The 13,220-nt window shown below is 40.0% G+C and overlaps 1 protein-coding gene across 11 annotated transcripts in view; it reads left to right on the forward strand.

Moving 5' to 3' along the window:
* The first annotated feature begins 745 nt into the window (after positions 1-745).
* The window catches only part of LOC129172392 (mitogen-activated protein kinase-binding protein 1-like), a 31,791-nt gene continuing 19,316 nt past the window's right edge, over positions 746-13,220 (forward strand). For 7 of the 11 annotated variants that reach the window (XM_054762054.1, XM_054762061.1, XM_054762060.1 and 4 more), the window contains exons 1-9: positions 747-1,136; positions 1,932-2,023; positions 2,905-2,967; positions 3,748-3,805; positions 6,590-6,760; positions 9,022-9,159; positions 11,011-11,193; positions 12,374-12,534; positions 12,641-12,830. In XM_054762054.1, coding sequence (XP_054618029.1) covers positions 1,041-1,136; positions 1,932-2,023; positions 2,905-2,967; positions 3,748-3,805; positions 6,590-6,760; positions 9,022-9,159; positions 11,011-11,193; positions 12,374-12,534; positions 12,641-12,830 — 1,152 coding nt within the window. In that variant the 5' untranslated portion in view covers positions 747-1,040. Of the gene's footprint in view, positions 1,137-1,931; positions 2,024-2,904; positions 2,968-3,747; positions 3,806-6,589; positions 6,761-9,021; positions 9,160-11,010; positions 11,194-12,373; positions 12,535-12,640; positions 12,831-13,220 lie in introns of all 11 variants that reach the window. The other 4 variants (XM_054762058.1, XM_054762059.1, XM_054762057.1 and 1 more) reach the window with 1 other exon arrangement.

Consider the following 13,220-nt stretch of genomic DNA (forward strand, 5'->3'; position numbering starts at 1 on the left):
GCAGCTAAACGATATTATCGGCAACATTATTATGGCATAATAATGCCAGTACACCATATCAACAACAATCTAACTTTAATTCCTCATCAATAGCAAACAGGCTGAAATTGACATCAGACGGTGTTTTATACACAACAAGCACACCACACACACAGCTAGCAAGTACATGCCCCGCCTATCCCCACTGGGACAAATAGGCTGAATGGTTCACTCACTCTGTTCATTCCGCTAGAGAACCAACACGCCCAGGTGTGAATCCTCTGTCATCCAGCCTGCTTGGTAGAGAGAGGAGGAAAACAAACACGCATTCACATGTCAATACATCCATTATCTGCTTCCTTTTTATCGTGCAATTAATTGATTTATTATCGTGACAGTCCTACGCATGCGTTAATGACGCTAAAACCTTTAACGTAGTTAAGGAAATTAATTAGGTACCGCTGTTACAGCGCTACTGATGAAAATAAAAATAAGAATTGAACATACCGCAGTTTTCACACAGGGTCATAAAAGAACCGGACTGGGGTGGAGTTGGGGTTGTTTCTTTTTTCTTTCCTTTGGTAATTAACCAAATTTGGAAAAAAAAACAAGATGATGAAATGTAATTAGTGCGGTTGAGCATACATGAACATGTGTCAGCCTACAAACAAGCACCCCATCTCTCTCCCTTTAATCCAATCAAGTGAATTAACGAGGCACAAACGCCAGCGTTGATGTAATCATGAGGTCGCTCCACTTGGAAGCAAAGAGCAGCAGGAGGTGGAGGAGGAGGCTGCAGGACTCGGAGCTTGATGTGAGGCGACAGGCGGGCCTTGACAAGCGAGCCTCACTCACAGCAGCGCTAAACCCACTCAGGAGATTAGCGTCCACATGTCCCGGCATCAGCGGGAACACTGTCCCACTTTGTCTCGCAGCCTCGTTCTCGGGAGGGAGTCCGCCGCTGCCGGTTTTGCTTCTGTTGGTCGGGAGGAATTCTGAATTGTCTTGAGAGTGACTTTTGGATTTGACAGGCATCCCCCCCAACCCCGCATTCCTCCACCATGCCTGTCGATGGATTTACATTCAAGAGTCGCATTAGGAACCTGCTGAGGTCTCCTTCAGCCAGGAAGGCCAGGAGGGACAACATCATCGACAAGGTTTCTCATACCATTACTGACATTTTAGTGTGTGTGTGAGACACTACTTGAGACATCAACAAGGGTCAAAATACTGTCTCCCTGTCCTACTATTGTAACCAGATTATCACAAGCAATCGGAGGATGCCCAATGGGGTACATTGTGGCCGTGCCGTACCGAGAGCCCATGTTTTTGGTTAGCTTATTTGTAAGCATCCAGGGTCATTTGCAACCACAACAGTGAACATTTGTATGGGTCCACGTGTCACAAGCAATTGGAAGATGCCCGATGGCATGGATTGTGGTGGTCTTCAACCGAGATCTTCATCAAACTGGGAGCTAATTATCTACTTTTAAGCGTCAAGGGTCAGTTATATATACATAATATATACAGATATTAATATTAACATAATCTGCGACTGGCTGGCAACGAGTCCACGGTGTACCCCGCATCTCGCCCCAAATCAGCTGGAATAGGCGCCAGCATTCCCCCGCGGCGCGAGTGAGGACAAGCGGCATATTTGTAACGTTTGCCACACTTGACCGCCATCTGCCTGAGCAGGTCTCTCATGTGAAGTTCAGGTCCTCCCGATAAATCAATGGCACTAACAGATGTTTTATAGATTAAGACTTGTCGGGCCTTCTGTTATTTTCATTTCCCGTTGAGCAACGTTTCCTGTTAAGCAACAAGAAAAAACGATTAGGAAATGGTATTATGTGTTACACTTCATTATGAAATAGTGTAAACGTAGTTGAACTTTACAATGATCCTGTTTACCATCGATGAAACCTCATCTTGATGTCTACCTCTCACAGGTAACATTGGAGAAGGTTCTGGGCATCACCACTTTGGGCAACAGCGGCCTGACCTGCGACCCCAAAACTGGACTAGTGGCTTATCCTGCAGGGTGAGAAGTAAAATGAACGTTATTTCCCTGTTAACATAAATAAATAAATTATTATAAATAGAAATGATATATATTATTATAATTTTAAGAATTACAATTATTATATATATAAATTATAATTATGTAAATATAAATTAATATCAATTCAATAATTTTTTTAAAAACAGGTTATTTTATACAGTATGCGTATCTTCAATTGCAATGCTTACGATCAAGCAGATGTAGTTCACACTCCAGGCCATAGGGGGCAGCATGTTACAAAACGCTGGTTTGTCCCCCCTCTACTGGAGAAGAAAGGGCTCGCTAGGGCAGAAATAACATAATTACCATTTGCTAAACGTAATATTATCGTCATCATCATCATCATCACACAGGTTTATTTGTTACTTATGTGAAATCATTTTTAAAGAAAAATAAACATTGTACTAGCGCCATTTTTGTGTTCTCTTTACATATAGCTAGCATGCTAACGTCAGTTGCTGTAGCGCTGCTAGTACTACAAAAACATCTTTTACGTCAATTAAACGCTTTATTTCTTATGTTTTGGCAATATTTTTAACCAAATTAAAAATGCTAACGAGTAGATGACAATTCTGAAAAGAGATATGTGCATGGACATGAAGGTATGTAAAGCATTTAGTGTTTAAAGTTAAGTATTGGGCAAAATAGTTTAGCACTTCTGAGCACAATAGTCCCGTGTGTTTCCTTGTAATCCTTCCTCCAGTGTTATTTAACAGAGTACACAGAACAATGCTAATAGTAGATTATCTGAGATTACTAACGTGAAGCCCATTACATAGATAAAACCGCATGCGTTCCAGTCGTGTAAATGTGTCTATTTTGCATTGAAAGCAATAACACAAAGTGGATTCCCATTGCAGGTGTGTGCTTGTTTTGCTGAACCCCAGAAAGAACAGACAGCAGCACCTTATCAACACGTCAGGGTGAGCTTGTTTGCCTTAGAAAGACAACATAATGCTTTGATACTGCAGTCATTTCAGGTAATGTTTGTCTGAAACGTCGTTGAAAGGATGACCCGTCGTAACCGGAGCCATGTGTGAATTGCGAATACAATTTTCATTCGTATAGTAGTTCTTCATAATTTAGCATTTATTTGAATGGTTTTATATTTTACTTATTTATCTGAGCGGGTGAAGATCCCCACTAATGTTGTGGGAGTGGAGTGGCAACGAAAGGACACGAGCCGAATCGCGCGGGTTGCTACCGTTCCACACAATCAATCCATTCCCAAACAAGGGAATAGCAAAAGAGTGCAATAACAACATGACTACCGAGCCTTCAAAATAATAGCACATCCTGTCGTGGTAAAAAACAAGGTTGCCACAAAAAATAGTGTACAGTTATTTGTTTTTTAATAGTTTAAAATACCATTTTCACATTTTTTTTTACATGGTTTTGTCTTCTCTTTTTTTCTGTGGATGTATATTAGCTTGGCGATATTGTAAATCTAACTTCCAGGTTTAAAATAAATATATAAATAAATTAAATTCATTATTCAATTATTATTTTATTTAAATACATTATTTATCTGGTATTCACTACTATACACTACTGTTTAAAATTGACCAGACACAGGTGAATTGGTGCAAAATACCGCCGATAACTGCCTAAGTTTGACCCGGTATCGGATCAGAAGCAAAATCAGTGGTATCGCACGTCACTACCATTAAAGTGTGCCGACATTCTCCTCTTCCTCTTCACAGAAAGACCATCACAGCTCTGTCCTTCTCCCCGGATGGAAAACACCTGGTCACGGGAGAGGTGAGGCTCTTATGATCTCATTTCCACATCTTATCACATATCTGCTCTGCAATCATTCAGTCACCGTGTCAGCTTGATAGAAGACTAATTATGAGCGTGGTGTTGTCATGTAAGTCCATGCAGGCGCATGCAGGTGCAAGTAGGTGCATGCAGGTGCATGCAGGTGTCGTGCTCCATTGAGAAAATCTCTGCAGGATTAGGCCCCACATGTATCAGACCGTGTACCTCACAGCTCGTTTCCTTTCAGCCTCCAAACAACGTGCCGGTCCGTCGTAATCCCTCCCCCCAGCCCCCCCTTCCTCCCCCACCCGGCCAATCAAAGCTGATTAAAGACTTCTCCGTGTTGAGCGGATAAGTGGTTGCCATGACAGCAGAGACCAAAGTTCAAAAACAGTTGATGCCCTGTGTATATTGCAATGGATGATTTCACCATTGTTTTGTTAGTTGGCAAGAGTACGATGTAAAAGCATGCATATTTGAACCAACACAAAAAAATCCCCATCGGGAGTAATGGAAATAGAACTCATGTTTGAACTTTAACGACAAATCCCAAAAACAAGACTGTGATGCATCTCATTTTTAAAACATTTTTACTTGTCATACAACTGTAAAAAGAAGCTAACCACAGTTAACTAACGCATAAACATGAAATCTCAATCCTTACAGGGTAATGCACATATCATTTGCATTGCAGATGCATCCATTTTTTGAATGTACTTGTCATGCAAGTGTAAAAAGAAATGAACTGCTGCTAAAACTGAAGCCTAAAAACAATAACAACACTCCAGTTTTAACTTTAATGATGCTGACGTATGAATCCATCTATTTGTTTTTTTTAAACATTTATACAAGTGTGAAAAGAAGCCAAGCATTGTTAATATTAACGATGGCTGCCAATTGATTAAATGATTTAAGTTGTCATAGACAACTCGTAATTAATCACAATTATTAATGGCAGATTTTGAATTTTAAAGTTTTTAATACACCTATCAACATGAGACAGGTAAATATGTTTGCTTTTTGCACATTTTTGTTTGTGAAACATTCTGTTTTCTTTAAACAGCTCAAAGCAAAATGGACATGAATGTATAAAAAGCAAAGCCAAAGTACAACAAGTAGACATCGGTAAGGTAAACTGTCCATCACTCACATGTCATTCTCTTTAAGCAAATCATCTCTTTAAATACCGTTTGGACTCGGCTTGTCACGATAACACATTTTGCTGGTCGATAATTGTGCTACAAATTAGCGTCGATAATCGATATTATTGTCAACATGTTTTGAGACCATTTAAAAAATTATTATCATGAGAGGTGTAATTCACATTTGAACCACTAGAAGGTACTCAAGTATAGTGTACCTGTGTGAGCCACATTAGCTTGACACAGAAGTTGCCTGTATGTATGTTGTTTAAAATGTATGCCATATAACCGCATTGAATGGTTGCATTTCTTTTGCAATGTCGCGAGCGACACCGTCTGTGAGCGCGCACCATTTTGCGCTGTTTTGTTTATATTTACATTGCCGAGCAAACGCCTCAGTTAGCATTGACTGTTGGGACGAAGGCTTTGCTGCACCTCCGGCGGTATTTTTTGTTCCCAGTTGAGAAAACTGTCCGTGTCGGTCATTGGTGTTCATGCGCTCACCTTGTTCATTCTGTTTTAAACCCAAATATTCCCACGCCGGGGCTGTCGGCTGTGGCATTCGCCTCAGAAACCATTGCTTCTGCGCCTTCATTCATGTTAGCGTATGCTCTCTCATGAGGCTAACTGCTAGCACTTTGTAGCCACTCACTAGATTCAAGAGTTTTATTGTCATATGCACAGTAAAACAGGTAGTTCTGCTATGCAATGAAATTCTTGAAATTCTAGTAGCCCCGCCTCCACAAAGACAGTTAATGAGACGAGGGTTCACTCTCTCCGTTCATTCCACTATAGAAGCAATGCACACAGACACATGCAGAGTGAACCCTCTGGTCATCCAGCCTGTGTGGCACAGAGACGAGCACATGAAACACACACGCATACGTGCACATGTCAATTTATCCAGGGTTTTTTTTTAATTGTTCGATTAATCAATTATCTTGACAGGCCTAATTGTGACTGACGTTACAAATAAACCTTTGCAAAAAAAACACCCAGCAACTAAGCGGAATGAATATTGACAGCTTAGAAGAAATGGAGTGCTGAAGAAGAGTGAGTATTTTACAGAAGTGGGAGTGTGGCCATACGTATACGGTATAGCCCAGTCATATCATGCCCAGTCATATCATGAGGTGATTGTACATTTATTTCTACAGTTTGGCATCTCCAGGCGGCCCTGGGAGGGCAACCATAACTGCAATGTGGCGCAATGTGAAAAGGAGTTTGACAACAATGCGTATGAAGTCATGCGGAATGTTGTTTTTCAGCAGTTATGTGATGAGCGCTTAAATCACTCAACATTTGAGTGTCCATAAAGCAGCTTCATCACGTCTTCATTAGCATAAAGGTCTCATCTGTGTGCACGTCAAGTCCTGCGCGGGCGCTCCGTGTCCTCCAGGCTGCAGGCGTCCTTCTCTCTCAACCTATTATCTCCGACCTTGACTTTGTCGTCTTCAAGAAGAGGCTGCGCAAATAGCCTCGTGATCCCTTAGAGAGAGAGATATGTGAGCAGTTCAAAGGTCATGTAGCGCTGTGCATTGAGCGGAGGAGGAAGAGGATAATCACTTTTAGACGAGTGCATCCTCAGAATAGAAGAGCCGCGGGACACGCTTGCTTATGCGTTGGTGTTTCCTCCCCCCAGAGCGGCCACCTTCCCGCTGTCAGACTATGGGACGTGGCTGAGCGACGGCAGGTGGCCGAGCTCCAGAAGCACAAATACGGCGTCTCCTGCGTGACCTTCTCACCTGACTGCAAGTACATCATCAGCGTGGGCAACCAGCACGACATGATGGTCAACGTGTGGGCGTGGAAAGTAAGCGCCCCCCGCCCGTGACGACGTACGACCATAGCAGACACGACTTCAATACGTGCCGAAGCATCTTCACCGTAGACCAGGGGTGTCCAAAGTTTTTTCTTTTCCCGCGGCACATTCAAAAATATCATTTCACAAGAAAAACAAAAACAGACAAAAAGTATAAAATATTCAGAGAAAAAAGTTGTAATCTAACCAGAAAGTCATAATTTTAGTAGAATAACATCATAATGTTATGAGGAAAAATAAATAGAATAAACTCCTAATATTAGGAGAAATAAATAAAATAATAATATAATATAATAATACATAATAATAGAATAATAGAATAATAAAGGAGCCTAGAGTAGAAATATGAAGAAATATGTTATTTGTTTAAAAAAGTGGTAATATAATTAAAAACAAATAAAATAAAATAAGGGGTTGTCATTTTTAGAAAATGAGGTTGGGGAAAATGTTGTTTTATGGGAATACAGTCAAAATATGATGGGAATGAAGTCAATATTAGGAAAAGAACATTTATGAAGAGATTATTTCAGAAGAAAGTTGAAATGTTTGGGGAAAAAAACAGCAAAAAAAGAAGAGCAAAGAGTGCAGTTGAGTTTTTTTATGCAACGTCTTATAAAATATGAATGTGACAAAGTTGAATCCTTGTATTTTTTTACGATGTATTTTTACTATATAAAAAGTTTGGACACCCCTGATGTAAATGTTGTTCGGTTGGCAGGTCTCCGATAGGATGGTGGTTCTCCACCTTTTACGCCAAGAAGCACCTCCAGGATATTTTTCTTTGTAAGTACAGTGGTGTGAAAAAGTGCCTGCCCCCATCCTGATTCCTTATCATTTTGCATGTTTGTCACACTTCAATGTTTCACATCATCAAAGAAATGTAAATATTAGTCCATGACAACACAACTCAACACTTCATGGCCCTGTGTGAAAAGTGATGGCCCCCTGAAGCTAATAAGTGGTTGGGCCCCCCTTAGCAGCAACAACTGCAATCAACTTGCAATGAGTCTCTTCCAGCGCTCGGGAGGAATTTTGCACAATTGTTGTCATTCAGCCACATTGGGGGCTTTTCCTTTTTAAGGTCATGCCACAGCATCTCAATAGGATTCAGGTCAGGACTTGGACTAGACCACTCCAAAGTCTTTAGCCATTCAGAGGTGGACTTGCTGGTGTGTTTTGGATCATTGTCCTGCTGTAGAACCCAAGTTGCTTTCAGCTTGAGGTCACCAACAGATGGCTGGACATTGTCCTTCAGCAGAATTCATGCTTCCACTTACCACAGCAAGCAGCAAAACAGCCGCAGACCATCACACTACCACCACCAGATTTTACTCTTGCTATGATGTTCTTTTTCTGAAACACCAGATGTAATGGGACACACACCTTTCAAAAAGTTCAACTTTTGAGTATTTTCCCAAAGGTCTTGCTGATCATCAAGATGTTTTCTGGCAAAATTGAGACAAGCTTTAATGTTGTTTTTGTTCAGCAGTGGTTTTGGTCTTGGAACTCTGCCATGCAGGCCGTTTTTGCCCAGTGTCTTTCTTATGGTCATGAGTCATGAACACTGACCTTAACTGAGGCAAGTGAGGCCTGCAGTTCTTTGGATGTTGTTGTGGGGTCTTTTGTGACCTCTCGGATGAGTCGTGGCTGCGGTCTTGGCGTCATTTTGGTTGGCCGGCCCCTCCTGGGAAGGTTCACCACTGTTCCATGTTTTTGCCATTTATGGATAATGGCTCTCACTGTGGTTTGCTGGAGTCCCAAAGCTTTAGAAATGACTTTATAACCTTTTCTATACAGATAGATCTCAATCTCTTAAGTTATGTTTTAACAGGGGGCCATGTAGCTTTGGATTTTTTTTCTCCCTTAATAGTAAAACGTTCAGTTGTGTTGTCATTGACTAATATTTACATTTGTTTGATGATCTGAAACATTTAAGTGTGACAAACATGCACAAAACCCAGAAATCAGCTTTTTCACACCACTGTGTTTTTTTTGCTCCGTCGGCTCACCATCACGGTGTAGCTTGGACCCTGCGGCGTGTACTCTTAGCTAATTGGGCTGCGGTGTATGAGGTGGCTTCATTTGTATTTGTGTAGTTATTTCATCTGTCTACGTGTGTCATTTATTCCTCTGATAAAGAAAATGTGGCGTACCCGCGTACCCCAGAATGGAACCTGCGTACCAGCAGTGGGACTCGCACCACAGTTTGTCAATCTGTAGCAAATTTGTTATTGTTTGTGTTTGTGTCGCAGAAGGACGTGGTGGTCGCCGCCAACAAGGTGTCCAGCAAGGTGACGGGGGTGTCCTTCTCCGAGGACAGCTCCTACTTTGTCACGGTGGGCAACAGGCATGTCAAGTTCTGGTATCTGGACCACTGCAAGGCCACCAAGGTATTCCAAGCATTCTTCTCTTCACTATTTTGGGCTGTACAAACTTGTTCTACCGGGGCCCACTTGAAAGGACAAATGAAAGGACGCAACTTTGCCACTTGAATATTTTGTAGATATGCTAAGAAGTTCTATATCGAGTATTTCATCTCAACTTTGTCATGAAGGTGAACATGACTGTTATCAATATCAACTTCACTCTTTCATCTTTTGTCTCGCCATATTTTGACTTTATTTCCATGATAAACGACATTTCTTCTCGTTAACTTGTGACTTTTTTTGTTGTAAGAATGCAACTTTTTTTCTCGTAATCTTTTGACTTTATTCTTGTAAAATTACAGCTGTTTTTTTTTCTTTTCTGCTGCTGTTTTGGGGGTTTTTCCCAACTATTTCAGTTTTCTTCTTGTAAGTTTTCCTCTCGTAACATTATGACTTTATTCCCATAATAGTTTGCCTTTATTGCCATAATATTCTAACTTTTCCCCAAACTTCATTTTTCAAAAATGACATCATTATTTTGTTGTGTTTGTTTCTCATATTACAACTTTGAAAAAGAAAATATTTTTTCTTTAATATTTGAATAGTTTCTAACTTTATGCTACTAAAATTACATTATTCTTCCTCAAAATATTACAATGTTATTCTTGTGAAATGACAACAACTTTTTCTTGTTAGACAATAACTTACATGTACTGTACTTACATACATTTCAAGAAAAAACTGCATCTCAGCTTTGTCGTAAAGGTGTAAAAGCATATTAATATCAACTTCACTCTTTTTTTAAACATTTTTGCTGTTTTTTTCCAAATATTTCAAATTTCTTCTTAAATAATAGTCATAATTAAATAACTAAATTATTTAATAATATTGAAGACTTTTCCCCCATAATATTATGATTGTATTACAACTTAGAACAAAATAAGGTATTTTTTCTTTAATATTTCAACTTCAGGCTACTAAAATGACATCATTTTGCCTCTAATATAAGGCATTTAGGCTTGTAAAATTGCGTCTATTTTTCTCGTTAGAATACGACTTTTCCTCAGAATATTTAGACTTTATTCTCCTAAAATGTTTGCATTTTTAAAAAAGATTTTTGCTCTTTTTTTAAATAAAAAACATCTTGTATTTTCTTTTTGTAAGTAAGACTTATTATTACCATAATATTTTGACTTTATTTTCATAACATAACTTTTTCTGCAACCTAACTTTATTCATTGTTTTTTGTTTGTTTCTCATAATGTTATGACTTTCAAACTAAGTTTTTTTTCTTTAATATTTCACCGTTAAGCTACTAAAATGATTTTTTTCCCGGTAATATTACAACCTTATTCTTGTAAAATTAGGACTTTTTCTTGTGTGATTACAGCTTTTTCCTCTTAATATATGGACTTTAGTCTTGTAAAATGACTCCTGACTTTTCCATGTTTGCTGTTGTTTTTAGTTTTCCTGTTAGGTGATATTTCCAGAATGTGACGTGGGCCAGTAAAAACACCCGAGCACCAAGCGCATCATTGCATTTTTAAAAAATGCTTTCATTTGTAGTAGAATGTGTTACTAGGCAGAATTCATTTGCCCAATCCAAAAAAAGGCATCCAGTTCGTTCACTTTGCTCTTGCTTTGGCGGTTTGGGGGAAAGTGGAAAGGACAGAGCAAGTCAGCTTTTTTTTTTTTTTTTTTTTTTAATACATTTGATTTTTACTGTAAAAAGGACTTCATGAGGCTGAGGAGGAATGTTTGTTTCTGCACATCAATGGAATCTCTACTCTTTATTAGATATAAAATATGCATCATAGCGCCATCTGCGGGAGCATAAGCCTCCAATGATTAAGGCTCACCTGTGTGGTGTTTCAGGCCAGCGCCCCCGTCCCCCTGCTGGGCCGCTCGGGGCTGCTGGGCGAGCTGAGGAACAACAACTTCTGCCATGTGGCGTGCGGGCGGGGCCAGAAATGGGACTCCACCTTCTGCATCACTTCCTCCGGCCTGCTGTGCGAGTTCAACGGCAAGAGGATGCTGGACAAGTGGGTGGACCTGCGGGTAAGAGGACAGCTTACCTTGATGATGCAGTTTTTGCTGAAAAGTGCTTGTAGTTAAAGCCTTACTGGGAACACGTCGTTTGGTGTGCGTGTGTGTGCGTGTGTGTGTCCATACACCGTCATTCTGCATTCATCCAGCATAATGGACGGCATACATCGCATGCAACAACGTAACATTAAGGAGTGGGACAGGACGACACAAATGTTAGCAACACTAGTGCTAACACGAATGCTAACATTACACTCACATTTTAACAGCAAGGAAGTTTTTCATTTGTGACGTTGGGAAAAGCTAGCGGGCTAAAAAGTGCAACTCAGCTTTGTCCTAAAGGTGAAAAAGCCTGTTATCAATATAAATTTCACTCTTTTTTATTTTATTTTATTTTTTTTTTTACAATTGTTGCTGTTTTTTTCCCAAATATTTAAACTTCCTTCTTAAATAATCTTTGTAAATGTTCTTTTCGTAATATTACGACTCTATTACGACTTTTTTTTTCCAAAAACAAGTATTTTTTCTTTAATATTTCAACTCCAGGCTATTAAAATGACATTATTTTTCTTTGTAATATTAGGAGCGTAGTCTCGTTAAATTGCCTCTATTTTTATCGTTAGCATACGGCTTTTTTCTCAGGGTATTTTGACTTTATTTTCTGAAAATTTCAGCATATTTTTTCAATTTTTGCTGTTTATTTATTTTTTTCATAATCTTGTAATATATTTTTTGGTAATTCTGACTTTATTTACATAATATTTTGACTTTATTCTCATAACCTTTTCCGCAGCCTAACTTTTTTCATTGTTTTTTGCTTGTTTCTCAAAATGTTATGACTTGTACAAAATGTCTTTTTTCTTAAATATTTCAACGTTAAGCTACTAAAATTATGTTATTTTTCCTCAAAATATTATTCTTGTAAAATTATGATTCTTTTTCTGTAAAATTAGGACTTTTTCTCGTTAGACTACAACTTTTTCCCCTTAATAGTTGGACTTTATTCTTGTAAAATTACTGACGAAAAAACAAAATGATCCAATTTACGGACTAACTGACGGGGTGTTGCCAGATTACCGTGCTTTATTTTAAGATTTGTAGCGAAGCCTGTGGAAGGAAGTTTTCCATTTGTGACTTGCTAAAAAGTGATTTTTGCAAAATAGGGGATCTTCACGTTTCTCTTATGTTGCAGACAAGCATGGCCCAGTCGCTGTCTTTGTCCGAGGACAGGATCTTCTGCGCCTGCGCCGATGGAACGGTTCGAGCCTTCAGCCTGTTTGACCTGCGCTTTGTCTGCACGCTGCCCCGGCCACACCCCCTGGGCACGGACATTGCGTCTATTACCAAGGCTAGGTGGGGTTTGGCAGTCATCCATTGGCGAAATAAATGCTTGTCAATGAATCGCCCTTCCTTAGTTGTCGTGTCATTCCACCGAGCTAATGCGTCTCTCTTTTGCCAGTCAATTACTTTGCACAAAGACCGACGCACGCTACCCGGACGCCATCGCAGTAACCTACGACTCCGTCAACTTCTGGCTCAGCTGCGTGTACGACGACCACAGCTTGTACGTGTGGGATGTGAGAGACTTCAACAGCGTAGGAAAGGTCCACTCTGCCCTCTTCCATGCTGCGTGCGTCTGGGACCTGGAGGTAAACACTGGCCAGGAAACATGTGCCATGAAACATGCATCCAGCAGCACCGTGATGCCAATATCCCAATATAGTTTTTATATCTACTTTTACTTTTTTAATTTAGATTGAAGTGTGTTGTGTGCACACGTAGCGGTAAGAAGGACTGGAACAAATTAGGATTTGTTGATTAGTCCTAATGAAATATGATGACATGACTACTAGCACATCACCACTGCCAGGAGAACCAGAGTATAGAGGGGGAGGAGCCACCTGCTGATTTCTGTGACCCAGCAAGGTGCACTGTATTCGGGCACACGCACCGAGCAGCCGGTTTGACGCCCCGGAGGTCTCCGGCAAAGCTTTGGCACTTGTCAAACGCTGCAGCGCTGGCGTTTCAGGTGGCTAATA

The sequence above is a fragment of the Dunckerocampus dactyliophorus genome, chromosome 19 (assembly GCF_027744805.1).
Source record: "Dunckerocampus dactyliophorus isolate RoL2022-P2 chromosome 19, RoL_Ddac_1.1, whole genome shotgun sequence".
NCBI lineage: Eukaryota > Metazoa > Chordata > Actinopteri > Syngnathiformes > Syngnathidae > Dunckerocampus > Dunckerocampus dactyliophorus.